Source organism: Toxotes jaculatrix, chromosome 22 (genome assembly GCF_017976425.1).
Source record: "Toxotes jaculatrix isolate fToxJac2 chromosome 22, fToxJac2.pri, whole genome shotgun sequence".
In the NCBI taxonomy this organism is placed as follows: domain Eukaryota; kingdom Metazoa; phylum Chordata; class Actinopteri; family Toxotidae; genus Toxotes; species Toxotes jaculatrix.
The window spans coordinates 13800034-13824997 of NC_054415.1; the positions used below are offsets into that span (position 1 = coordinate 13800034).

The following is a 24964-nucleotide window of genomic DNA, read 5'->3' on the forward strand; positions in this document are numbered from 1 at the left end:
TAACATTGAATTTTTTATTTTATTTTATAACATATATGATAATGCATCAGCTGTGTGATACTACAGAAAATGGCAATTGGTAATCTTCTGCAGTGGGATGCTTAGTGACTTGCTGTATATGTGGATGTATCTGGGACATTCAGGGAACTACTGATGTTTCTGCTGTTTTTTCTTCCTGTTGGCTCCCTGCTGTTTGTCTGCTGTCATCTGATCATAGCTGCAATGTTGCAGTCACAATATGGCCATCACTACTCTGAAACTTCTCTGTTGACCATCAACATTAATGTCCCAGACATTGCAGATTTATTACATTGCCGAACCATCTGAGCTTCCTACTGATTCCTTAATGTAAAGTGCAAAATCCTGGGCCAAATTAGATCAAGTAAAAGCTAAATTCCTGACTCCAAAAACAGTTTATAATCTGTGGCTTCCAGCCTTGGCATTACCTGACTACTGAATACTTGGAGGCAGAAAACATTTCATTTGAGGAAGGCCCTTTGGCTCAGGGGAAATAGCCCAGATCTGTCGGGTAATAACTCAGCTACTGCAGAGAACCTTTATACTGTTCTACATTTACAAGCAAGAGTGTAGACCAGACTCAGCTGAGCGAGGCCCAACCTGCTGCCTGGTAATCAAACAGTGTGCCAGCTTTAGTGTGTTTAGCTTTGAATCATCTCAGACATCTGACTTAACATGTTATCATCTATATAATCAACTAGATGGTAGAATCAATAGATGTTAGATGTTAGAATCAGCCTTGTCAGATATATGGGAGCTTCAAAAAGTCAGAACTTCCCAGATGTAATTATGATATATTGCATAACATATGTATTTGTATATTTTTTTCAGTTACCTAAATTAAAAATAGAAAATTCTAATGTAAGGTACACAAATCAAAAAACGGTATTTTCTTCAAGTGTAAATGGGAATGAATGTACATTCAGCACTCATGTTGAGTTAAAATATTTGAATTTAAACAATTTTTTTCTTTTGAGGCCCAAGGTTTGTTTTCTTTTCCAGAGAATTCTTCTCCTGAAACTGTCAACTCATTTAAATCAGGGTTTAAAACATTATTGTTTGCTGCAGCTTTCCAATAAATTTAATATGTAACCTCCTTTTAATCTTTAACTATGTATGTTTGTTTTTGCTTTTCTTTCTGTTGTTATTGCCTTTTAAATGCAGTTTTAATGTTTTCTTAATGTCTTATTTTTTTATGTTGCCTCTATTTCCTGATAACCACCTCATGTATTAACTATGTAATCTTAACCAACACGTCAGCAAGGACACATAGTGAGAGTCTCACTGTTGGTGTCTGCAAGAACAAGAATGCAGGAGCCTTTTTTGTGGGGACCAGATAAACAGGCCCAAGCCCTTCATTTGTCTTTCCAAGCTAGACAACATGTGACCATGACAGATAAAGACAAACTAAAGCCGTGTAAAAAAAAAAAAACATTTTGCTCTTTGATACTTTCCATGTGTCCATTCTTAAAGCAGAGCCTCTAACAAACACAAGGAGATTTCATTGTGCTAAATAACTACACAATAACTATGATAGCTTCATTTTAACTGCACAAAAAACTCTTTAATCTTGACAGAATCCCTGTGACAAAAATTTTATGCTTAGTGAAGCCAAATCACTAAAAGATATCCTGCATACCCTGAACAGGCCTCAGCTTCTATGGGACCAGTGGTACATGGGAGTGGTTAAGAAGATAAGCCATCAACAGGAAAATACACTGCTGATCAATTTAGCTGTGAGGGTGATCCATACCGCAGTGCCGTATGAGGCAACTACCCTAAAACTGGAAGTCAAGCAAAGAGAACAAACTTTCACTGCAAACAAGCAGGATTAACTGCAGGATCACTCTGAGATTTCATCACTGTGCTCTCTCCAGTTGAACCTCAGCTGAGGTAAGGCGCATGATACGCTTAAATTCATCTATAACTGAAACTTCAATTCATAGACATTGGGAAAGCTAATCTTGCCACTAACCATTCAGATATGTTCACTCTTCTGACTTCTAACCACTTTACATACTTACTTACATCTATAATAATACATCATAATTTATTTGTTGATTTGTTTGCTAGAAACTAAGTACAGTAATAACAGGTATAATATTTTCCTCTGAAATGTAGTGGAGTAGAAGTATTTAGAGGTATAAAATGTAGTAAAGTGCCAGTACCTTAAAGCTATACTTATGTACAGTACTTTTAACTTTTAACTTTGATAAAGGTGTATAAAAAATGCAGGGTCTAAATTTGGCCTGTGTTTTGCTGTTTGTTATCAACTGAAAAAATCTTTGGTCACCACCTACAAAACATTATACCCTCTGAAAATGGGTATAATCAAAGTTACTTCCCCAATAAAACAGCCTTAAACACAAGACTTCGTGAATTCTTTTTGACAAATTGAAATGCCCAGCAGCTACCCTGTGTTCTAGAAATCATAATCCAAGCAGTCATTATGTTTTATCTGAAAATATATTTGGCAAAAATATTTTGTTGTTCATGATGTTGTTCAAAGGCATATTTCAAATACCTTTGAACAACAGTGAAAAGATATAACTTGTTATAAAGGTAACTTTGCACAGTGTGTGTCAGATTGCAAAAGACTGCAGTGTCCAGATGTATTCAAATATTTACATTATGTTGCCGTCCTCAGTTGTGGCCTTGGCGGATCATTGATCAATAGGAGGAATTTCCCGGGTGGCTGGTTTCAGTTTAGTCCCAATGATTGGATGAGTGTGTCACACTATTTGTATGGAGATGAATTCACAATTCAAGAGTTCAAGTTTTAGCGAGTAATGTTCTTAACAAAGTGTCAATCAGGGATCCGGTTTAAGAGGCCTCAACAACACGACTCAGAGACACCAGGAAAAGTTCAGAACAGTTCACCTTTATAAAGGCTTGGCACACAGAAGCATGCAAGGGCAAATTGGGCGGCAAAGGTGTAGGCAATAGTGCGTAACAGGCAAGCGCAAAGGGCAGATTAGGGCAGAGCATGGCAAGGTCTGAAATAATACCATGGCAAAAGCAGGAAGAGAATGAATGAATGAATGAACTGTGACAATGTCAGTTACCACTTTTTTTTGTTGTTGCTGTTGTTTTTTATTAATTTTTATTTTTAATTCCAGTACCATAATAACTAGCCACAGTACTATGCTGCCAGAGAGGAGATGAAGACAGATAACCAATCATGATGATCACAGCTTGTAAGAGAAGGGAGGTCAACATTTGCCCTCCAAAATATGGTGCCATCTTCCTTTTTCTGGTTGTGGTTGCTTTAATCTTTACACTGCAAAACATGGACGTCCTAGAGGTGAGAACAGTTAACACAATAGATTTCAGAATATTGTTTTTAAATGCAATTTCACTCACTTTAAAAAAAAAAACAAATAAAAAAACTGACAAAACAAAACAAATTTCAAATATTGAAGAAGAAGAAGAAATCAAAATTACACAGACTCAGTCTATTGTTTGGTGTGGTCCAGTAATGTATTATTTGGCATGGTCCTGTTTTGGAAATTCTCAGACATCCTGTTTCATTTCTTATGTAGCCCCATAACAGTACATAACATGAAAAGTAAACACACAACAGTCATATTTTTACAAAGCCATTTATGAGTATTATAGTCAGACTCTCCCTCATTCCTAGTGTCTGTGTTTCCCCCTCCCTTGTGTTTCTTTTTTGTCCCCCAGTTTGTCTCTCCCTCAGTTTGTGGGTGTGTTCTGTCCTGGGCGTGGTGTCCTACTTTCCTCCCTCCCACCAATTACAGCACACCTGTGCTCTGTCTTCTCATCAACTCCACCTGACGACAACTGCATAAATACCTGGTTCTTCATGGTGCTTCTTGCCACATTGTCTTGCTTGCTGCAGTGATAGCATGTTTGGCCAACTGTCTATTGAAAGTAGCTTTTCTTTGAGTTGTTTCTCCTCCATGCTAACCTCTGTTACCTCTGCCTCACGTTTATGACTCCCCAGTTCCCAGATCAAGTCCTCACACTCAGTGCCTCACCTCACTTTAATCTACCACTATGAAAAAGCAGTGGTCTGCCTGCTCCTCTCTACATTCAGAGCTGGTTCAGGAGGAAGTTTGCTTCAGCTAACTCCTTGGTTCTGCCAACTACCCTGCCCTCCCCACTCCTCTAAAGGAACTCACTTTCAGTTTTCAACTTCACAATAAACAACCAGATTTGAGCTCTAATCGATCTGTCTTTTACTTAAAAAATGGTGTGATGCCAGTTGTGCTACATTAAAGTGTAGCTGCAGATCATCAGCAGAAATACAGTATGTAGACATGCAACATACAAAAAACATACAAAAAATGTTCTCCTTATTGACCCTATTTAATTTGGTTAATTTGTCTTTTGCACATTTGTTTGATGCATCTTTATCACCACCTCTCACTTTTAGCATGAAGTGAACTCCACCGTCATCACCCTGACGGTTGACCCGTACATGCATCATGGCTTCTGCACCTTCCAACCACTGTTCACTGAGGACACTCGGGAAGAAAATCTCATTCTAGACTCCATTGACTGGCCTGAAACTCCCTCTTTGCCAGCTCCGCTTTCTCTGGAGCACACCAGTGATCCTGCCCACAGCAGCTTCACAATTCTCCCACGGAAGGGAGGAGGACAGTGGCATGTAGGAGATCAGCTGAAGGTTATGATCAAAATGTATGACTTCAAGGGCCATCCCAAGAAGTCTGGAGGAGACTTCTTAGTTGCTCGGCTGCACAATGCGAAGCTTGGGGCAGGTGTGACTGGGCAAGTGGTGGATCACCTCAATGGCTGCTACTCTGCTGTATTCACTTTACTCTGGGAAGGAAGCGCAGAGGTTGAGGTGATGTAAAAACTAACTACCGAAACTACTATTTTTAATGTGGCTGTAGGTCCATCTTCAAACTGAACATCAGCTAAGCCCCATGGTTTTCATGCTAATATGCTGCATTAGAGCAGATAAACAGTTTAATTCATTCCTCACACTTCTGCTTTTGTGTTTTTGGTTTTGGAAAGGCAAAAAAAAAGACCACCTCTGTATCTTTATCCTATCAGGTGACTCTGGTTCACCCCAGTGAAGCTATTACAGTTCTGCAAAGGCTGACCAGCGAACAGCCGGACAGGATTTACTTCACAAGCCTCTTCCGCTCAGGCTCAGTGTCTGAATCTACCACCTGTAACATATGCCTGCATCCAAACCAGCAGCCGTTGTGCAACTACACTGACCTCTATACAGGTGAACCGTGGTTCTGCTACAAGCCAAAGAAACTAAAATGCGACACCAGGATCACTCACTCTAAAGGAGGATTCAATAAAAAGCTCAATGACAAGGAGGAGAAGCTCTTTCAAAGGTGAGGGAGTATTGAGACAGGGAGATTTGTTAACTATGTACCTCTGAAATCTCTGAAATGACATTGATATATTACCACCTTACAAATTTGAAAACGTGTTAGCAAACACTTTCCCATTCACACATCCAGTGGACATGCAGCAACATCAGCACTCATCCTGGTGAATGTAAGTCCAGTATTCACTCTCCTTTTAGCTCTGGTGTAGCTGACTCCACCAACTCTCGAAGGAGATATCTGGCTTTGCTTCTAAATAACACATCATGTTCACCAGCTGTTTGATAACTTTTGTTATTGTATTGATGTTGTTAATACTGTAGTGTGTGTGTAACAAATATTTTATTGTGTGTGCTTTCCATCAGTAATGTCAACATGAAAGTCCCTATTTGGGCTTCAGGAAATAGCAGTGTCACTGTGCTGTCGAAGAAGACAGGTAAAGCTTGATATTTACCACCATGAGCACTGCATATATATACATATATATATATATATATATATAAAGTGACTATATATATATATATATATATATATATATATATATATATATATATATATATATATATATATATATATATATAGTCACTTTGTTAGTACTGAAGACATTAATCTTATCTAAATGTGTAATATATATATATATATATATATATATATATATATATATATATATATATATATATATATATATATGAAGACATTAATCTTATCTAAATGTGTAATATATATATATATATATATATATATATATATATATATATATATATATATATATATATATATATATATATATATATATATATATATATATATATATTACACATTTAGATAAGATTAATGTCTTCAGTACTATATATATATATATATATATATATATATATATATATATATATATATATATATATATATATATTACACATTTAGATAAGATTAATGTCTTCAGTACTAACAAAGTGACTTGGGGCTGAGTGCCACACACAGGTTCAACAGAGACCGTTGCTTTGGGGAACAGCTGGTCTTTTCATGGGATCTGTTGGCTCTAAGAAAATGACACAGTAACACCTCCTTATCCTTAAACTTCCTCTCAGGTCAACCAGCAGTGAATAACAACATTGTGAAATCTGGACCCTCTGGCTATTACTCCCAAGGAGCGTGGCGAACACTAGGTGGCACCACAGTTCACCAGTTCAATACCTCCTCTGCTATCAGTCAGTGTCTGAAGGACAAGACGGTCCACCTGTATGGAGACTCCACAATCAGGCAGTGGTTTGAATACCTCAATGCAGCACTACCAGGTAACTGAGCCACAGGGATTTCTGGCAGTGGTTTGACTTTATTCACACTGTGGCTTAATCTGTTCCCTCTGTAACACTTCCAGATCTCAAGGAGTTCAACCTACACAGCCTGAAGCAAGCTGGACCTTTCATGGCCTTAGACTATGCAAACAACATCATGGTGACATATCGTTGCCACGGTCCTCCTATACGTTTTATCAGTGTTCCAGTCAGCCAGCTGCGTTACATTGCCAATGAACTAGATGGCTTAAGCGGAGGCACCAACACTGTTGTAGTTCTTGGAATCTGGTCTCACTTCAGCACTTTCCCCATCAAGGTCTACATCCGGAGGCTGCAGAGCATCCGCAGGGCTGTGGTGCGGCTGCTGGACAGGGCTCCAGGCACGGTGGTCATCATCCGCACTGCAAACCTGAAAGCACTGACACTTTATGAGACGTTGACCAACAGCGACTGGTACTCACTACAGCGTGACAAGGTGCTCCGAGCCGTGTTCAAAGGATTGAATGTTCGTCTAGTGGATGCCTGGGAGATGACCTTGGCCCACCACCTGCCGCACAACCTCCACCCACAACCTCCCATTATTAAGAATATGATGGATGTTGTCTTGTCCTACATATGCCCTCAAAAACGTGGCTAGATTTGTGTTTGTTGGGAGAGGAGTGAACATTCAAATGCACATGCTGAGTTTACATGTTGTCTCTTGTTTCCACCAGGTGCTGTCTTTTTTTTTTTATTCAGCACATGCACAAACTGAACTAACTACAGTTTTTCTTGTGTTTTTTTAACCAAGAAATGTTGAGTGAGTCTAAAAGAAACTGAAAGGGAGAAACAGCATCTGCCCAGAAACTATGCACTGCTGTGCTCTTTTTTTACCCCTAAACTTGGGGATAATGTACCCACTTTTTTTGTTAACTTTTTAATGTTTACATGTTCAGTTTAAAGAGTAACTTTACACTAAAGGACACTTTAGTAACACTAAATGCACTCTTTTCAGAGGAACAATTTCTCTCAAAGAAAGCCACTTTAGGTTTAGTGAAATATGAGCCATTACTGGCTGGTACAGATCCTAAAATGAAAGTTACATATGTATCTATGGTTCTGTGAGTTCTGGGTGACTGTCAGATATCAAGGCATTGAAACTGCTGAAACACATTGGTTTGGGGGAGAGATAGAGGAACACTGGAGGAACAATCTGACAGAAGTGTGGTACCGCAGGGACGGTGCACCAGTCAGTTGTTTCAAAATTGGAAAATGTATGTATATATTTATAAAATCTTTTATAAATAACTCTGTGTGTGTGTGTGTGTGTGTGTGTGTGTGTGTGTGTGTGTGTGTGTGTGTGTGTGTGTGTGTGTGTGTGTGTGTGTGTGTGTGCCGCAAGTGGAATTTCTAATAATAGCCTTTATATAATAATATCTTCCTTTAATTAATTGTGAAAATCTCACTTAAGAGATCTGAACTTTTATGGTGCAGGGAACAACAGAAACAAAGACATTTTTTTATGTGTGTGTAACATTAGTTGATGATGAACTTGCTGTGAACTGCATTTGACAGGCAGGTTCTGCAACCAGAACCGTTTAATGATAAAGCAGAAATGGTCCAGACATATGCAATAAACTGGACAACCACTGTCTAAAAGAAAGCAGTATTGCACATAATATAGAATGTTGGAGCCCCCTTTTGGACTGTGTGTTAAAATATAATATTTGCCAACATGAAGTTAAACATGGGTGGGCTCCCCTCACTCAGACTTGATCATCATTCTGCTGGCCTTGACTGAGTAAGGCTCAGGAGTTTTCCAGGTATGCCAGTAAAGACCAGATGCCCAACCGATGTGGTCGCCAGCAGGATGCCAGTCCCCATTTAGACTGGCAGAACCACAGCGACTGTACCACCAACCCCCGCCCTCTGAAGAGGAACATTCACTTTGAGCAATGTCACCGAAGATGCATGGGGAGCAGCCGTCGTTGTCACGGTCAATAGTGCTGAAGCCGTAGCCGTTCTGGTCAATGCCTGGGTAGGCACCACGGATGGCGTCACCTTTAAACAGAGTTGGAAACAGTTTCAGGGAGTCTGCAGTTTGAGTCCTTATATTTTAGGATGAGTATGTGTTTCCAAGATGAGAAAAATAACTGTTATTACAATATAAATTTCTCATACTTTTTCCCAACCTGAAAAATATAAATGAGAGAGAAAAGCTAAAAAGCAGCAGTTGTAAAGGCTGCAGTACCTGCGTTTCCACTGTATTCCCCAACATGCAGTTTGAAAGCTGTTTTCTCATTTCCCAGTTTAAAGTTTTTGTATTTGGCGTAAGCCGTGCCGCCATCGTGGTCCCACAAGTCCACCCTGAGGGTCCACTTTTTGGTCCTGTTCTTGGTCACAGACAAAACTTTCTTCAGACCGAGCCAGTGGTCCTCTGAGGGAATCAACAGAGCACAAAGAAAGGATTTATTTCTGTCTTGAATGGCTTTGCAGCAATTTATAGAAACAAACTTTTATAAAAGACCTTCAGAGAAATGTGTATGCACTGTGTGTTTTGGAGGGCGTGTCGCAGTCACCACAAATTAGACCACTTATAAACTCTCACAGGCTTAGTCATTACTGACAATGACACACAGCAGTGAACACTGCAGTCTAGTATGTTACTTACGTTTTAGGTTTCCAAAACCATTTTTGTATGCCGCCCACGTCCTGATGAAGGAAACCGCTCCTCCGCTGCGCCTCTGAAACACCGTCCAGCCTCCATCTGCTCGCATCTCACAGTAGACCTGAGCAGGTAGTCCAAGTAAACATGTTTTTAAAAAAGAAACACAAAATAAATAAATAAACAGATGCTTTGGAAAAGATTACGTTATGTGTTCAGTGAAAAAGTGACATGCTTGTTTTCATAGCACTGTTTGACTTGACTAATTTCAGTCATGCCTCCTTTGTAAACTGCGTGATCCATGCGAGAGCGGAAAGCTTCAGACTCAGCAGGGGGGCAGGGTTTAGTGAACTGTCTTCTTCAAGCACAAATTGCTTCGTACATAACGGGTCATGTTCGATACCTTGAACGGGGTCTTGACACCTGGAGGCTGGATCATATAAACCCCACTGGATGCTTGTGGTGAGAGAGCCTTAATCTGTGTGCAGTCTGCTCCTGAGGTTTGCAGGACACGAAAAAACCAAGAGCCAAGATCAGCACTCAATAAGAATGTGTGATGTCTTTCCATAATTTGTACATTGCATGAAATTGTATAGTAGAAGCAATAATAGCATGATCTGTACCTTGAGGAGAAACTGATGTCTGCTTTCTCTAGCAATATCACAGAAACAGTTTTAAAGTGAGATTTGATCTAGTGAAAATAGACAACTTACAGCCAGAGCTTAAAAGAAGACTTCAATTGTTTTTGTTTGAAATATATTAAAGAAGGTAGAAAAGGAAGGCAAGAGAAGAGAGATTCATTTAAAGTTTTTATTTTTACCCCAGCCTGTTCTGTGCAGCTCAAGAGAAATGCCACGATGAGCCAACAACATCCAACAAGACTCTTCATTTTGACCTGATTTTTAGAGTTTAAAAGTGATATTTTAGTCCTAACAGATAATCAGACATCTTTTAAAAGACTATCCAAAGAAACTCTAAACAGCAAACAACAAAATTACTTCAGTGAATGTTAAATCAAAACTTCAGTTTACAACTCAGCCTTCATACAGTGAGTTACACATGAAGGAGTTCAACCTTCAGTCACTGTCACAAGACTAAAGTGTAAAATATTAGCATTAAGAGTCAATAATTTCTTTCACCAGACTCTTACCTGTGTGTTGGACGAACTTTGTATCGCAGTTCAAACTCCACAACAGAGGCAGCAACTTCTCCCACTGACTGAATGACCACACCTCCTTCCTGTTTGTGTTCAGGAGAAAGGCATGAACCACACACACCAAGTCAAACAGGAAGTACCTGCTATGTGTTTAGACCAAAGTCACAGCATCTTGCTGGATGATTCAGCGAGTGTTTATACTGCATAGGGTTGGATGTAATGTTTTGAAATTTGTATGTATGTGATAAATTAAAATGTAACACGAAATTCTTGATACAACTTTTCTGTAATGAGGCCCTGGCAATTTCAAACCAGTGAGAAATGCACAAACAATGATAAACAACACATGAGCTTTAATTTCAAAGCTGTTTGAAACTGTTATAGACAAAATGCCAACAATCATTCTATCTGTTCTATGTACAGCAGGTTTAAGAGACTAATGGTAAACATTTGAGTTGCTCATATTTCTAACTACTGTGACTTCTGACACGTCGACCTTTTAAGTCCATTATCTGATTGATGTCAGTGTGTTCCCGGTGTTTCAGACCCAGACAGGTCACTGTGTGACTGGTCATCTGAGCCATCATACTTCATCAGCAAATTCACTGACGTTTGTTTCCGATACAGCACATTAATATTCAGAATATTAATTTATTTGAACTGAACTGATCTATCAAATTTTGTCTGTGATGCTGTTGTATTACTCTTTAAGACCATTACACATCACAATAAAAGCATGAAAGCACAGAAACATTGATCTAACGGCCTTGCTGATGAACACTGGAACACAGTGGGTTACATAACATCCTCCCTTCAGGATTGCAGGAGAGAATCTGTCTGAGGTGGAAATGGAAACTGTGGCCTCATGTGGTCAGTCGCTGAAAACAGACCTCCCTCCTTCAGCTGCATGGGAGGCTCTATGAGGATCAGGTGATACAAATTCTTTGTGCCCAGGCAGGAGGTTTACTGTCATAGCCAACAGTCAGATCCCTCCCTTTCTGCTCCTTTTCCCCACGTGCACTGGGTGCGTCCAAAGGCTCCGGTTCAAATGCATCAGAATATGGTTTCTCCAGAGCTTCGAGGACCCTGTTGACCTACAGAACAAAGGTACAGGTGACAGCTATGATCCTTGTAAAAAAATTATTTTACTGGCATAAAACTGAAATTAAAAATTATTTTTAAAAAATACAAAAAGCAGCAGTCCATCAAAGCAGTTCTTGTGCATCTGGACTACTGAAAGTTGTCTCCAGGTTCAGAAACATATGCAACATAAACTGAAAAGTGATATGTGAAACGATAGTATCGTGTCTGAAGAAAAGGTCTACAGTAAGAAGAGAACACTGTGATAAACTCACAAATACAAATACACTCAAGAATCAGTCTTTCAAAAAAACACGCTTGATGTTCATATAGGGAGGAGGTGTGTGTGCTGACAGTTGACACAAGGCAAGAAGCACTAGCTTTATCAGCTAATGTTGCTTCCAACTAGTCCCTAACTCCTCAAAGCTGCTGACGTCATGTGCGGTTTTATTCATGCGCTGATTTATGTAACGTGCCAATAAAGTGTTACGGAAAATACCAAAATCAGATGATGACCTAATGTGTGTGTTCGTGTGGCTGGAGTCACCATTTTCTGTAGTATTTCTGATACAGTATTTGAAATAAAAGTTGTTAATCACATTTCTGAGGGAAACATAAATGAATTCTATGTGGCTGCTTCTATTACAAAGGAGCTTTCTACAAAGAATCAAACTCTTTAAGGCCTCCTGACCTCAGAGAAATCTCCCTTTTCTGCAGCCTCAATTGCATTCTGGGCGATGTAGTTGCGTAGGACGATCCGGGGATTGTTGCTGTTCATCACACTGAGCCTATCCTTTTTGATGAGAGACAAGTCACTTGTGCCATCACACTCCTTGGCTAAACGCCTCCTGTCATTTCAGAACAGGAAATTTTGAATTTAAATGACCTTATAAAACATGGCTCTTTTTAGTGAGGTGCACATTGCACTTCTCTTTGTATACTTGGTTTTTTTTCCCTACCTGTAGCGGCTAACCCAGTGAATCCAGTCATCACGCTGCTTTTCCTGAAGTTCATGTTGATCTGTCTCGAGCAGCTCCTTTAGTCGGCCCATCCGTTCCAGCTGCTGGGCCACATCTGGCCTGTCTGACACCATGCTAAACATGACTGGGTTGGTTTGTGCCATGGACAGAATCATCGCTAATTCACTAGAAACAGAGAATATGTTACACATAAATAAGGAAAAGGAAAAATGCTTGATGTTGACCATGTAAGCCTGCAACTGCCTGCTACATAAATCCTACCCAATTCCACAGAGCACACATTTCACTTACATGTTTTCTTGATAAGCTTTTCCCCCAAAATGCTAGTATGTGAAAGAAAACCAAATTAGATGACAAGAGAGAGTTAATCATATGAGACCAGAACTCTGCTCAGCCAGGATTAGATGTACGCCCACTGGGAGTGTATGGTGGGGCAGACAGAGACTTTATGTTCTTGTTACAGCTGCTGTATTAAGAAACACACATTTATCCAACCACCATACACCCCCTCACCGGTCCTGCACAGTTGGCTTGTTAGCCACCTTAAGCTCCTCAATAGAGGCACATTGCTGTAGGATGAGATCCACTACTGGCCCCACTGCTGCCCTCTCACTGTCACCCTCCTCAGGCCAGGGAACACAGCTCAGCAAGCGGAAGGTGTTGGTGAAATCTGCACCTGGAAAGGCAAGATAATATAAAATACAATATACAATGACACAGCAAGAAGCAGTGGATATAGAAAAGTTTGCATGATGACAATACTGTTACATATAAGCTATCCAGTTAAAGTTCCCCGACATTTCCAGCTATCTTCCATGTCCTCCAAGTCTTTGTACCAGTGTTGTGCATGACACACAGCAGGTCTGATACGAGCTCTCTGTCCTCTGCCTCTTCTTTTCTCACGAGGCCCAGCTTCTTCCTCATGATGCACAGGTAGAAGGCTTCATACGTGAGCATAAAGTCATCCAGTATAGCTCCCGCCTCAGCTACATCCAGCTCAGAACCCAACGCTTCAGCCAGGCGCGCCAAGTTCCAGCGGCACACAGATGGCTGGGCTTGGTAAGAGTAACGCCCTCTTTTGTCTGAGGCGTTGCAGATGAAATCTGGATCAAATCTGACACACGGGTGGGAGAGTTTTCATATACAGAAGAATATAGTGTATGAGATGATATGACATTGTTAAAATACATACATTATTGCCTTCTTTCTGGTTATTCTATGCCAAAAAAGATTGTAATCTTACTTTAAGTTTAAATTTCACTCTCATCAATTGCACATAAGACTGACTTCCACTTTCAGCAGCTTACCTGTCCATGAAACCAAAGGGGCCGTAATCTAGAGCTAAACCCAAGATGCTCATGTTGTCTGTGTTCAGGACGCCATGGCAAAAGCCAACACACTGCCACTTGGCCACTAGCTTGGCGGTTCGCATCATTACCTGGGGATAGACAAGTCAAATATGATGATGAAAATGTTAAAACACCAGCATAGATTAAAGCAGCTAAAACAGAGACTGAATCATAATGAGGATTCACCTCACTTCTCACCTCTCTGAAAAAAGCTGCGTTTCTATCTTTCCGGTTGCTGTGAGCCTGCTGAATGCAAGGATAGAAAGTCTCAATGACATAATCCAGCAGCTGAGCACGAATGTCATGCCGCCCTACACTGGGACCCTGCAGACCTGAGAATTCATCTCGGCCCCGAAAGATCTCAAAGGATCCAAACCTTTAAAAAAAAGGGAAGGAGAGACTTTTCCAGATATCACTGTGGCAAAGGGTTTTTTGTGTACTGATAAAAGTATGTAAGAACTTTAAACCTGATGAAGGAAGGGGCGAGACGCAGGACGACCGAACAGCGCTCAGGAATGCGCTGGCCTTTGTTGAGCGGATCTCTGCTCACATAGAGGTCAGAGGTCACGAGGGAGGCTGCACGGGTGCTAGGTATCCCGAGGGCAGCCATGGCCTCACTGCAGAGAAACTCTCTGATGCTGGAGCGAAGGACCTTCCTGCCATCACCATCTCTGAGAAGATTGAAATGTGGTTATCATACATTTGTTTGATACTCAGCTCTGATTCACCAGTCCTCTGAGTCCTCTGATTTATTTTTTTATCTTTTATTTTTTTGTAAAACTTTTTCCTAGCTGGTAAAACCTTGGCTTAATTGTACTACACGTCCAACACATGCAAATTCACAGCCACATGTGGCCTAAAATTATCATGACACTCTTTCTGATAAACAACTGCCAAATTCAATGACAGATGGAGACAGCTATGGAAAAACTGAGGCAAGATATGGAATGAGAAACTGCCTCAAACACTACTACATCTATGTGTGTTTAACAAAACAAATCCACTGGGGAAACTGAAGGTGTGTGAGCATGGTTATGTGCTCACACAAAGGGGAACAAGTTCCATGTGTGCCAAGCAGTTAAGCTCTTAAGCAGCTCTTCCTGGGTTTAATGCATTCACATGCCTCTGGTGAGTAAAGCTTATTAAAAATTTACTTTGTCACTTGCTTGAATCCTGTTCTCACTTGGTGAGAGAAACTTTTTATCAAACATTAAAGTTATTTTGTCCCAGATCTATATCCTGAGGTGGATCATGGTAGATAACAGCTCCAAAATATGATGGTAAATGCATGAATTAAAACCCTTATACTTGAATAGGAAATTACCTGAAATGTCAGTACAACAAGAATTACCTGGAGTAAGGTGTGACTCCTGCACCTTTAACCTGAATCTCCCATCGCCCTTGGGTGCCCGACTCTACCTCCCCCAGGTAAATCACAGCTCCATCTCCCAGCTGACCCGCAAACAACCCAAACTGGTGGCCGCAGTAACAGTGCGCAGCCGGCTCGGAGCCCGGCATCAGCCTGGAGCCGCTCAAATACTCTGGACCCAGAGGATCACTCAGCACATCCTCCACACTCAGACCCAGCAGGGCCAGCGCTGGCTGGGACAGGGCCACGAAGCGGGGACGGACAAGGGGCTGAAGAGCCCTAATCCGGGAGAAACACGCCGCCCGGACAGTCCGGGACCCGGTCTCATCTGTATCATCCACCGGCAGCTTTTTCAGTGCGGTGTTGTTGAAAGGTAAGCGCTCCAGAGCCGTGGACACACACAGAGAGGACTCCATGAGGACCCAGAGTTGTACGATCCAGTCCGTCAGAGTCAGGGCAGAGCGGTGACACCAATAGGTTCAGTGTGGCACTAAGACAGCTCAGGAGCCTGAGATATGCGAGCCCGAATAATAATAATAATAATAATAATAATAATAATAATAATAATAATAATAATAATAATAATAATAAATAAATGATAAATAAATCAAATAAAAACCTACAGAAGTGAAAATGTATTAAGCCAGAAATTAAATATAAGAGCACATTTCAGTCCTCGTCAAAGGCTTCAAAACAGAAAAATGATCCGAAAGAGAAAAAAAAAACAGAAGAAAACTTGTATCAAATGCCGAACACAGATAGAAACATCAAACACACCTGGAAATTATAGTTTTCATATGTATTATCTCTTCTGAAGCCTCTCTAAAGGCAGTGGCAGAGTGAAAATAATTAACTGAGCATTTCAGAGTATTACCGATTCATTGTTTTCGGCGGAGTACAGGTGTAATGCGAAGAATCTCCAGCAGGTGGCGGTAACAGTGAGAAATGTCGCCTGCCGTAAAATCTAAATTTAAAAAAAGAAGAGGAAGAAAAAGAAGCTCTGGGCAACAAATCAATGGCACCATGTAAATGCTTATTTTGATTATTTACGCGTTTAAGGGGAACGCGTCTCCAAATTTAGAGGGGGAGCTTAGCAGCCACAGATGGACAGCCTCCTCAGTCAGACCTTTCTCATCTGTTAACAGAGTAATAGTAGTTAACTGTGGCTGTGTAGCTAGCCAGCAGGCTAACAGCAGCTAACCGCTTCTAGTCAAACTTTTCAACACCGATGTGAGAAGATGGTCTCAGGTGTTTTCACGGCCCTTTCCAAAGGTTGGTTTATTAATGAACCTAAAACGGATAAAAACATTATATAGTCACGTGAGTTGGCAATAGTTCACCTGACTCTGACTTTTGTCAGGGCTAGCTAAGTTAGCCCAGTTAGCTAGCTTACTGCTTTATTTTCATGATATTAATGGCACCTTGACACGTTATATTATGCATCACGAAGGATTTGTGCATGCATATTGTGATATGAATATGTCTGTTTTGGGTGCAGACAAACAAGGCAAAGGTTGCTGCGTTTGATAACATTGTGGTTGTTGAACATACACTGTTTCCAGTGAGGCTGCATTCAAAACACATTGCTGTTAGTGCTAGTAAACAAAAGCACTGTGCAAGCAGTGTACACCCTTACTAAACCCATTAGAGATGGACAGTGGCTATTTTCTTAGTATTTACTTAATCGTTGTTATTGTTTGGACAACTCTACACAATTTTATGTAATTAAATTAAAACATTGAATACTAATTACCACATGTCATTTGTCATAGAGTGACTAATGAAATAACTGAGAATACAGAGATATACTTTTTTATTGTCATTGCACAATCATACTTAAAATATAAAACTCATAAAACGAAATTGAGATATTGTCCCACATCAGTGCCAAAAGAAAGGCGTACAAATCATAGTATAGCAAAATAAAATAAAGTAAAATTTACAGCCGTAAATAACAGCCCTGGCATGACTTCCCATCATCACAGTCCCATGTATTAATCATGAACTTGGCATGTAATTCTTCGCTATATATATACAGAAATCTTGACAAACTTAAAAAATGTAACCACAATAATCAGGATAAAAATGGGACAGGAACATGAGCTTCATTCAGCTTCGGTCTGTGGGTGTTCTTGTTTTCTTGTTTTTCAGATGATCCCTTACCTGTGGCATCACTGCGCCTCTTGGTCCCACCTCTCCAGCTCATGACAGCCTCTATGTGGCAGGTGCTGAAGAGACAAGATGTCATGAACTACTGGAATGTGGCAGAGTTTGTCTCTTTGGTAATGGACATGGTCCCGGAGCTACTCATGTACAAGCACAAGACACAACTGAATCTGGGATTAAGAGCTAGGGTGGGTACAAGTGGACAAGGCATTCATAGTTAATGTCATATTTTGTTTTGTAAGATGTAGTAAATGATAGATATTTATAGACAGATAAAGATATGTGAACACAGAATTATTTTTGTGTCGTGTTTTTTTTTTCCTAAATAGTATATCCTTGAGTTGTGCCGACGTGAGCAGCTTGTGGAACCCAGCTTCATCCTATCTCACCTCGACAAGATTAAATCACAGCACCCCACCCAGGCAGAGGTAAGTGTGGCTGCTCTTGATTAGTTTATTTCATTTTACACATCAGTTTTCTAATGTAATGTTTATTACCCATATTGCAGATGAAAGAATCAGAGGAAGAGGAAGTAGCAGTTCACTTTCTTGAGTTGATCCAGACTCTGCTCAAAGATCCTGAAGAGAGACGAGACTTTTTCTTGGTAAGGCAGTATTACACCTCTGTTGAGCTGCATACAGCCGCTAATGTTACTTGCCTCTATAGGTTATAGGCAAGCCATATTCATTGTTCATGATTAGAAGTTGCATGAAGTTGAATTCTATGAGTTGCACACATTCAGGTGGTCGTTTGAATCTGGTATGTGGTTCATATTGCAAATGACAACTTTCAGGCATTTGAAATTAAAATTTACTACAGAATATTAAAAAAGTGGAGACATTTTTGTAATGTTTTTAAGTACATGCAGATATACCTGAAACAGCTCACTTTCGTTTGTATTTTTGTTGCAGTAAAATAGTTTTTATGACAATGTCTCTCATTCCTTCAAAGGAGGTCTTCCCTGCAGAGTATGGACCACAGTATGACAGTGATTTGCAGACACTGTTTTGGGAGTTTCACTGTCGACTGGCTCAGCTGTTGCCAGTTCCTGACCTCGAGCAGGTGAGAGGTCTAATGTTGGTGAAATGGTAACATGCATATCACACTATCACGTGTAAAAAAAAAAATCAAAGAAACAACAGCTTGAATTGTCATCTCATGCAATAAACCAATAAACCGCATCTGCTGGGGATTATAATACGATGTATGTCTCCATCGCTGTCCCACAGACTGTCTCCTGGCTTGGAGCTGAGTCCTCTGTGTTGGAGGATTGTGTGCATTCAGTCTCTGAACCTACAGACCTGAAAAATTTACTCCAGCACCACAAACACCTAGGGCATTTAGAACAACACGGTGAGTCACTTCCCATAACCACCTCTGTTGTGTGTTTTTCATTGTTGAAGACAGCTCTATTACATTATCTTGTGTTTAATCCTTGTCCTTTTTTGTGCAGTTCCACCTTCTAGTATGGGCGACAGCATCCTCTCTTCCCTCTCTGTACTTCCTCCTGGCAAAGTGGTAAAAACTACAGAACACCCAAAGCAGTCAGGTCCACTGCAAGGCCTCAGTGATGAAACACACACTGTGTCATTTGTGGATGATGTAGCAGTTGAAATAATCACAGTGACAGATTATGCAGAAGTTGAATTAGGCACAAGCACTGACATCGAGGTGGTAATGGGAGAACACTGCTATGAAGGAACAAACAATAACAGAGTGGCTGAAGATTCGCTGGTGGTGCTTCCTGAAGAGACAACCAGGGAAGAGGAAATTTGTGAAGCACAGGGAGAGGTGACACAAGAAAAGGTTGCAAGTGGTTTGACAAACATCATGAACCCAGACGTTCACAAGGACGACCCAGCTCCCTCCCAACACAAAATCTCTGTGGGACCTCATGACTGCCCAGACTGTGAGAAGAAATTTAAGTTTGCCTCCTCGCTAATCGCCCACAGGGTCATCCACACTGGTGAACGCCCCCACCGCTGCAATGACTGCGGTCGCTGCTTCTCTTTCAGGCAGTCCCTCGACAGACACAGACACACGCACAAAACTGGACGCAAGTACGACTGCGTCATCTGTGGCGAGACCTTCCTCTCCTTGTCAGCCCGCACAGAGCACAAGCAAACACACATGGAAGACGGTGTTTACACATGCCAGCAGTGCAACAGGAAGTTCACCTGGGAGCTGGCACTTGCAAGGCACTTAAAAACTCACACTGATGATTACACCCCTGGCGAGCCCACAGAGAGCCATAAGGAGGGACAAGAGGTTGTCGTAAGTGATGAGAATCTCTGTGAGGGTTCTGTTGAACTTGCTGAGCCTGACTGCCAGATGCAAGCAGATCATAATGGTGATCAGGATCCAGAGAGTGCAGAGGTTCAGAGCAGTGAGCCTCCCACATGTGAGTCTGGAGGCCTGGTCCCTAAACCTGATAATCAAGTCATCTCCCCGACGAAAGTCCGAACAAGTGGGCGCAAACGCAGACCGACCATGAAGATTCAGGTGATAAATTTACAGAAGCGTATGACTTCCAAGAGAAGGAACATCACCGAGGTCAACCCTCCAGCCCTGAAGCCTCTGCCTCTCAGCTGGTAAACACAGATCTGGCTTTATTAACCATATTTGGTGTGTTCTTGTCTTGCAGATGGTTTCCTCCATTTCTGTTTTTGTTGTTCTTGCATGATAATACATAGTTTGCAAATTTACAGTAGCATTTTTCTGTGATCTGCAGTGCAAATTCTATACTTTGCATTGCATTGTTGTTGACCATCAGGCTGATCAGAGCTCCTCTTGTTTATTTTTCCTTTCTCTTTAATAGTGCAGAGCACTCTTACGGGTCACCCATGGTCTCACCAAAGGACGGGGATGAAAGTGAGTGTCCATTTTGTTCATTTCCAGCCTGTAATTTATGGGGATTCTTTTATCTTTTAATGACAGTAACAAGCATAAAAATACAAAATGAAAAATGTTATTTTATTTTTATTTATTAGCACAATGTTAATTTCATCTTTCATTTCTCTTTTTTTGTTTTTCCTTAAGGTTCTGGAGCAGATGTCTCATCAGCTGCTTTCTCCTGTCCGAAGTGCTCCTTCCACCATTCAGAGGAAGGACAGGTGCAGCAGCACATTGATACTGTTCACTCTGTTGAGACTGAGGAGGACAAGACATCACTTCAGCCTCTCTCAGATGAAGAAGGACGTTTTAGTTGTCCAGACTGTGAGAAGAGCTTCAGGTTCCAGTCTTTGCTAAAAGCCCATCAGCGCATCCACACAGGTGAGCAGCCCTTCCTGTGTTCTCAGTGCGGACGGCGATTCTCTTTCAAACAGTCACTGGAGCGGCACAAGCTGACGCACAAGTCCGGACGCAAGTATGAGTGTCTGATCTGTGGGGATCTCTTCAAGTCATTGGTGGCTCAGAGGGAGCACAAGAGCACCCACATGGAGAACGGCGAGTACCTGTGTTCAGAGTGTGGCCGGGCATTCACCTGGAAGTCAGCACTGGTGAGGCACCTGAAGACCCACGGTGAAGATGCTGAGAAGGTGGAGCGTTCTTACAAATGCCCTCGCTGTGACCTGGGATTCAGCTGTGCCAGCTACCTCAACCGGCACCTCCAGACCCACCAGGAAGAACGAGTGCACACCTGCAACTGCGGAAAGAGCTTTGCCTACCGAGCGGCTCTCACTGCGCACCAGCGCATCCATCAGAAGGAACGGCCGCATATATGCACTCAGTGTGGGAAAGGATTCCTCTACAAGGGTGGCTTGCTGAGCCACATGAAGATCCACTCAGAGGAGATGCCCTTCATGTGTTCCTTCTGCGGCAAGAGCTTCAAGAGGGAGCGCAACATGAAGAAGCACGAACGCTGCCACACCAGGGAAAACGTCTTCAGCTGCTCACAGTGCGACAAGAGTTTTGTCTACAAGGCCACTTTGATAAGACACGAGCTGACTCATTCAGGCGAGAGGCCGTACCTCTGCTCTGACTGCGGGAAGGGTTTCTTTTCCCACGCCGAGCTTTTGAAGCATGAGCGCTTCCACACGGGCCACAAGCCCTTCCAGTGCCCCCACTGCGGCAAGAAATTCACTCAGTCTTGCTACCTGACCATCCACCTGCGCTACCACACCGGAGTCCGTCCCTACTCCTGCTCCGAGTGCGACAAGAGCTTCCTCAGTGCCAACCGCCTTAAAAGACACCAGCGAACACATTCAGGGGAAAAACCATACCTCTGTGTAGAATGTGGGAAGGCCTTCAGGCAGTCATATAATCTCAAAATGCATCAACGAACACATATCATGAAGTTAACATAGTTAGGCTTGAACTTATTGATCTATTAATAGTTTGTACATTTAAATAGTATGCAATTATAGTTTATAGTTTAGACTGGGACAAAGGCAATTTTAGAAGCATTATAATGGCTCTCTATGTCACAGCAGTGAGCTGCATCTGTTATAGAAGCTTTATATTCATGTTGAATGTCACCTTTTTTCATGATACGGCATTTCATTTCATGGTTGTGTTGCAATTAAAGCACATCATGTCTTCAACAGTCAACAGAACAAGGTTCTAGAGAAATTCGGTCTTTATTGGGAAGTGGACCAAGTTAAACAACAGAAAATTTAACACTGGTTTGGAAAGGAGGCTTAAAACAGTTTATGCTACAACAAAAATACATTTTCTCTTAACAGCAGTAGTTTGATTTTAAAGAGTAACACACAAAAAAAAAGAAAAAAACATGGGCCTGTGTTTCAGCTCAGCAGCGCTACACACAGGAACCACGCTGAAACAGTTTTACAGCTGGTCAAAGGTCATTGTTGAAAATCAGCTTAGACATCTTTTGGTATTTAGTGTTGTGTTTTTACAGAATTGCCAAGATGAATTCAGGTGTACATCACTGGGTTTTCTGACAAACTTCAATTACAGGAAGACGACAAATGGGCATGTTGTGTTGTGTTTTGTTGTAGAGTAATTTTATGAAACTTTCATATGATAAAGACAAACGTACAAGACAACTAAGCTACTGCTGACTTTACTGACTGAGTGAGACTGGGCAGGACTTCACCCATGAGACATGTCAACAGATGCAGAATTGTGCCCAAGAAGGTGTTGCTTCACTCTAGCAGAGCACACATCAGCGTATATGATCGTTTTTACCAAGTTAGAACAAAAGTATAAAGAAAAAAGTGCAGGCTTGGCAAAGTAGGAACCCTGCTGCCCACAGTGACCTACACAGCTATGTGCAGAGTGATGGGGCAGTGGTCGCTTCCCATTGCCTTGTTGCGGATCTTGCTGTCGCACAGGCCTGGCACCAAAGAGGACGACAGCAAAAAGTAATCGAGCCTCCAGCCCACGTTCTTCGCACGGGCGTTCATCATGTAGGTCCAGAAGGTGTAGGCGTTGGTCTGCTCAGGGTAAAGCTCGCGAAAGCTGTCGGTGAAACCGGCCGCCAGCAGCTGGCTGAAGCCCTCGCGCTCCTCAGGGGTGAAGCCTGCGTTTTTCTTGTTCCCTTTGGGGTTCTTCAGGTCGATCTCTTGGTGTGCGACGTTCAGGTCACCGCACAGCACCAGGGGCTTCTGTATGTCCAGCTCACTCAGATATGCCCGGAAGTCCACGTCCCAGGTTTTGCGGTAATCTAGGCGCACAAGGCCTCTGCTGGCGTTTGGCACGTAGGCGGTCACCAGGTAGAAGTTGGGGAACTCGGCAGTGATGACGCGGCCCTCGTTGTCATGCTCCTCTTTGCCTGGAGAAATGGCAGAGGAGGTTGTCCAAAATTTCACAAAATGTTAAATTTTTATAGTTCTAAATGTTAAAACAGGATAATAACACACGTCTCACCAATGCCATAGGTTACTTTAAGTGGTTCAGTCTTGCACAGCATGGCCACACCACTGTAGCCCCCTTTGTCATCTGAGGCAGCCCAGTACTTGTGCGGGTACTCTGGCATTGAGGTGATCTCAGCAGGGAGGTCCTTCTCTGCACACTTGGTCTCTTGAAGGCACAAAATATCTGGAGCCTCCTCGCGTACCCACTGGGAAGGAAAAGCACAGATGTGAAGCATGAAGTGCACAACCATTTACAGATTCATCCCATGACTCTTTATCAGCCTGGCAGCTGACTTAGGGTCTCTGCAAACTCACATCCAGGCCCTTCTTTTTCACCCAGGCCCTCAGCCCGTCCACATTCCAGGAGGTGATCTTCATGTTGGCATCTCGTCCATCTTTGCTGGTCATTTTGTCAGGAGGATCATCGTACAGTACCGGGGCCTCTGGTTCCTTAGCCTTCTTTGCTTTCTTTGCAGCAGCTGTGAGTAGGAAGACAGACATGCATCATGATGAAAGAGTTCAAGAGGCCAGAAACACACTAGTTGGTTGGAAAATGTGTAGTAATAGTAACTTTGAATATGTGAAGAATAAAGGGAACAGTATGTTTCTGAATTTGTGTTAATGCATGTTGTAATACCAGAGCCGGTGTCATTTTCCCCGTCTGCAGCCGCCTCCTCTGCCTTCTTGCCTCTCTTCATACTTGAACTCGCTCTGACAGCAAACACACCTCGCAGACACACAACACGCACACACAACAGCACACACGCCGCTGGAGAAACACAAGAGAAATTTAAGTGATGGGCTCCTCTCAGACTGTCATACTGAATTCCCGATATAACCATAAATAAAAGTATTAAAAGTATATTATATATATATATATATATATATATATATATATATATGATGTATTGACAGGCAAGTGTAAAAACTTGAATGTGTACATGAGCATCTGTGTATCGGCCTGCCGGATGTCGGCCGATCCACGATGCTTTGTTTATTATAGGAAACAGACGTTCAGTTCCGAGTCCGTGTGAATCCTCGTGTTAGAAAATCCCCCGTTTTCTTCACGTATGCATTTGTATTTGTTTTACAAATTATGTTTGTCAGCCCGACAAAGACCAAGTGAGTTTCTTAAGGCTCCCACATATTCACTGATAAAGGGGAAGTGCGCTGAGAGCGTTTATTTTGATGGTACTCGTTGCTGTGGAGGAACATACAGCCAAACACACCAAATACAAAATATTAATCGATTTATGAGCCGCTGGATGCAAGATCAACAGCGTGTATGTAGGAGACATAACATCACCGACTACAGAAGATAGTTTGCAGTTTTTCTGTGTTACACAAGTTTAATGGTGAGCTATGCTAATGCTAGCATTTCCTCTGTGACAAAGAGCGCAGAGCCTACAGCAGACGGCCTACACTGAGGATCAATGAGGGATGGCCAGCCAGCTAACTTTACTTCCCACACTGCTTATCTGATTCATCTACGGATGCAAATGCGGTAAAATAACGTTAGCGTTTTCTTTTCGATCCACAATGCGTTTCAGGAAAAGGAGATGCAAATAATCTTACTTGTACTCTCACAACAGGATGCACAGATTAGACAAGTGCTGCTTCCCAGTCACTCCCCCAAAACACACTCTGTTTCACTCATACACACATACAAAGCACAGCAAAGATTTCTGACCACGTGCTTGGTCTATTTAGTGAGTGCCTAAAGGTATACCTGATTTAAATTATTTTTTTTTTAAACAC

The 24964-nt window shown here is 41.8% G+C and overlaps 5 protein-coding genes across 7 annotated transcripts; 2 read left to right on the plus strand and 3 right to left on the minus strand.

Annotated features, from left to right (window-relative positions):
* The first annotated feature begins 1764 nt into the window (after positions 1-1764).
* LOC121176427 (NXPE family member 3-like) lies at positions 1765-7699 on the plus strand. Of its 2 annotated transcripts, XM_041030486.1 has the most exons (7): positions 1765-1911; positions 3138-3322; positions 4418-4849; positions 5062-5357; positions 5717-5787; positions 6437-6643; positions 6727-7699. In XM_041030486.1, the coding sequence occupies exons 2-7, from the start codon at positions 3200-3202 to the stop codon at positions 7278-7280; spliced, it is 1683 nt and encodes a 560-aa protein (XP_040886420.1). In that variant the 5' UTR covers positions 1765-1911; positions 3138-3199; the 3' UTR covers positions 7281-7699. The 2 variants fall into 2 exon arrangements, with proteins under 2 accessions (XP_040886420.1, XP_040886421.1); XM_041030487.1 differs by lacking the exon at positions 3138-3322.
* A 288-nt stretch (positions 7700-7987) lies between these two features.
* On the minus strand, positions 7988-10522 carry LOC121176428 (angiopoietin-related protein 5-like). The gene is made up of 7 exons (XM_041030488.1): positions 10438-10522; positions 10108-10182; positions 9911-9938; positions 9691-9782; positions 9294-9411; positions 8874-9059; positions 7988-8683 (listed from the first exon to the last, which is right to left on the minus strand). Exons 2-7 carry the CDS (start codon positions 10174-10176, stop codon positions 8385-8387), a joined length of 792 nt encoding a protein of 263 aa, XP_040886422.1. The 5' UTR covers positions 10177-10182; positions 10438-10522; the 3' UTR covers positions 7988-8384.
* Positions 10523-11360: 838 nt separating this feature from the next.
* On the minus strand, positions 11361-15637 carry selenoo2 (selenoprotein O2). Its single transcript, XM_041030381.1, has 9 exons — positions 15204-15637; positions 14320-14523; positions 14051-14228; positions 13811-13941; positions 13340-13617; positions 13017-13179; positions 12483-12668; positions 12215-12371; positions 11361-11537 (listed from the first exon to the last, which is right to left on the minus strand). The coding sequence occupies exons 1-9, from the start codon at positions 15635-15637 to the stop codon at positions 11361-11363; spliced, it is 1908 nt and encodes a 635-aa protein (XP_040886315.1).
* A 568-nt stretch (positions 15638-16205) lies between these two features.
* LOC121175946 (zinc finger protein 132-like) lies at positions 16206-22144 on the plus strand. 2 transcript variants are annotated; one of them, XM_041029834.1, is made up of 9 exons: positions 16206-16246; positions 17373-17575; positions 17717-17815; positions 17896-17991; positions 18339-18449; positions 18617-18740; positions 18841-19978; positions 20206-20258; positions 20427-22144. In XM_041029834.1, exons 1-9 carry the CDS (start codon positions 16237-16239, stop codon positions 21692-21694), a joined length of 3102 nt encoding a protein of 1033 aa, XP_040885768.1. In that variant the 5' UTR covers positions 16206-16236; the 3' UTR covers positions 21695-22144. The 2 variants fall into 2 exon arrangements, with proteins under 2 accessions (XP_040885768.1, XP_040885767.1); XM_041029833.1 differs by having other exon boundaries at positions 16215-16493.
* apex1 (APEX nuclease (multifunctional DNA repair enzyme) 1) lies at positions 21989-24904 on the minus strand. The gene is made up of 5 exons (XM_041029837.1): positions 24782-24904; positions 23844-23975; positions 23522-23685; positions 23220-23412; positions 21989-23124 (listed from the first exon to the last, which is right to left on the minus strand). Exons 2-5 carry the CDS (start codon positions 23902-23904, stop codon positions 22610-22612), a joined length of 933 nt encoding a protein of 310 aa, XP_040885771.1. The 5' UTR covers positions 23905-23975; positions 24782-24904; the 3' UTR covers positions 21989-22609.
* Between the last annotated feature and the right edge of the window lie 60 nt (positions 24905-24964).

Coding starts and splice junctions, on each gene's coding strand:
- LOC121176427 (XM_041030486.1), top strand. CDS start 3,200: ATGATGATCACAGCTTGTAAGAGAAGGGAGGTCAACATTTGCCCTCCA. Junction 3,323..4,417: donor AAAACATGGACGTCCTAGAG/GTGAGAACAGTT, acceptor TCTCACTTTTAG/CATGAAGTGAACTCCACCGT. Junction 5,788..6,436: donor TGTGCTGTCGAAGAAGACAG/GTAAAGCTTGAT, acceptor ACTTCCTCTCAG/GTCAACCAGCAGTGAATAAC.
- LOC121176428 (XM_041030488.1), bottom strand. CDS start 10,176: ATGAAGAGTCTTGTTGGATGTTGTTGGCTCATCGTGGCATTTCTCTTG. Junction 9,412..9,690: donor GTGTCAAGACCCCGTTCAAG/GTATCGAACATG, acceptor CTACCTGCTCAG/GTCTACTGTGAGATGCGAGC. Junction 9,060..9,293: donor TGGTTTTGGAAACCTAAAAC/GTAAGTAACATA, acceptor TGATTCCCTCAG/AGGACCACTGGCTCGGTCTG.
- apex1 (XM_041029837.1), bottom strand. CDS start 23,904: ATGAAGAGAGGCAAGAAGGCAGAGGAGGCGGCTGCAGACGGGGAAAAT. Junction 23,413..23,521: donor TGAAAAAGAAGGGCCTGGAT/GTGAGTTTGCAG, acceptor TTTCCTTCCCAG/TGGGTACGCGAGGAGGCTCC. Junction 23,125..23,219: donor TAAAGTAACCTATGGCATTG/GTGAGACGTGTG, acceptor CCATTTCTCCAG/GCAAAGAGGAGCATGACAAC.
- LOC121175946 (XM_041029833.1), top strand. CDS start 16,460: ATGGTCTCAGGTGTTTTCACGGCCCTTTCCAAAG. Junction 16,494..17,372: donor TTTCACGGCCCTTTCCAAAG/GTTGGTTTATTA, acceptor CTTGTTTTTCAG/ATGATCCCTTACCTGTGGCA. Junction 19,979..20,205: donor AAGCCTCTGCCTCTCAGCTG/GTAAACACAGAT, acceptor TCTCTTTAATAG/TGCAGAGCACTCTTACGGGT.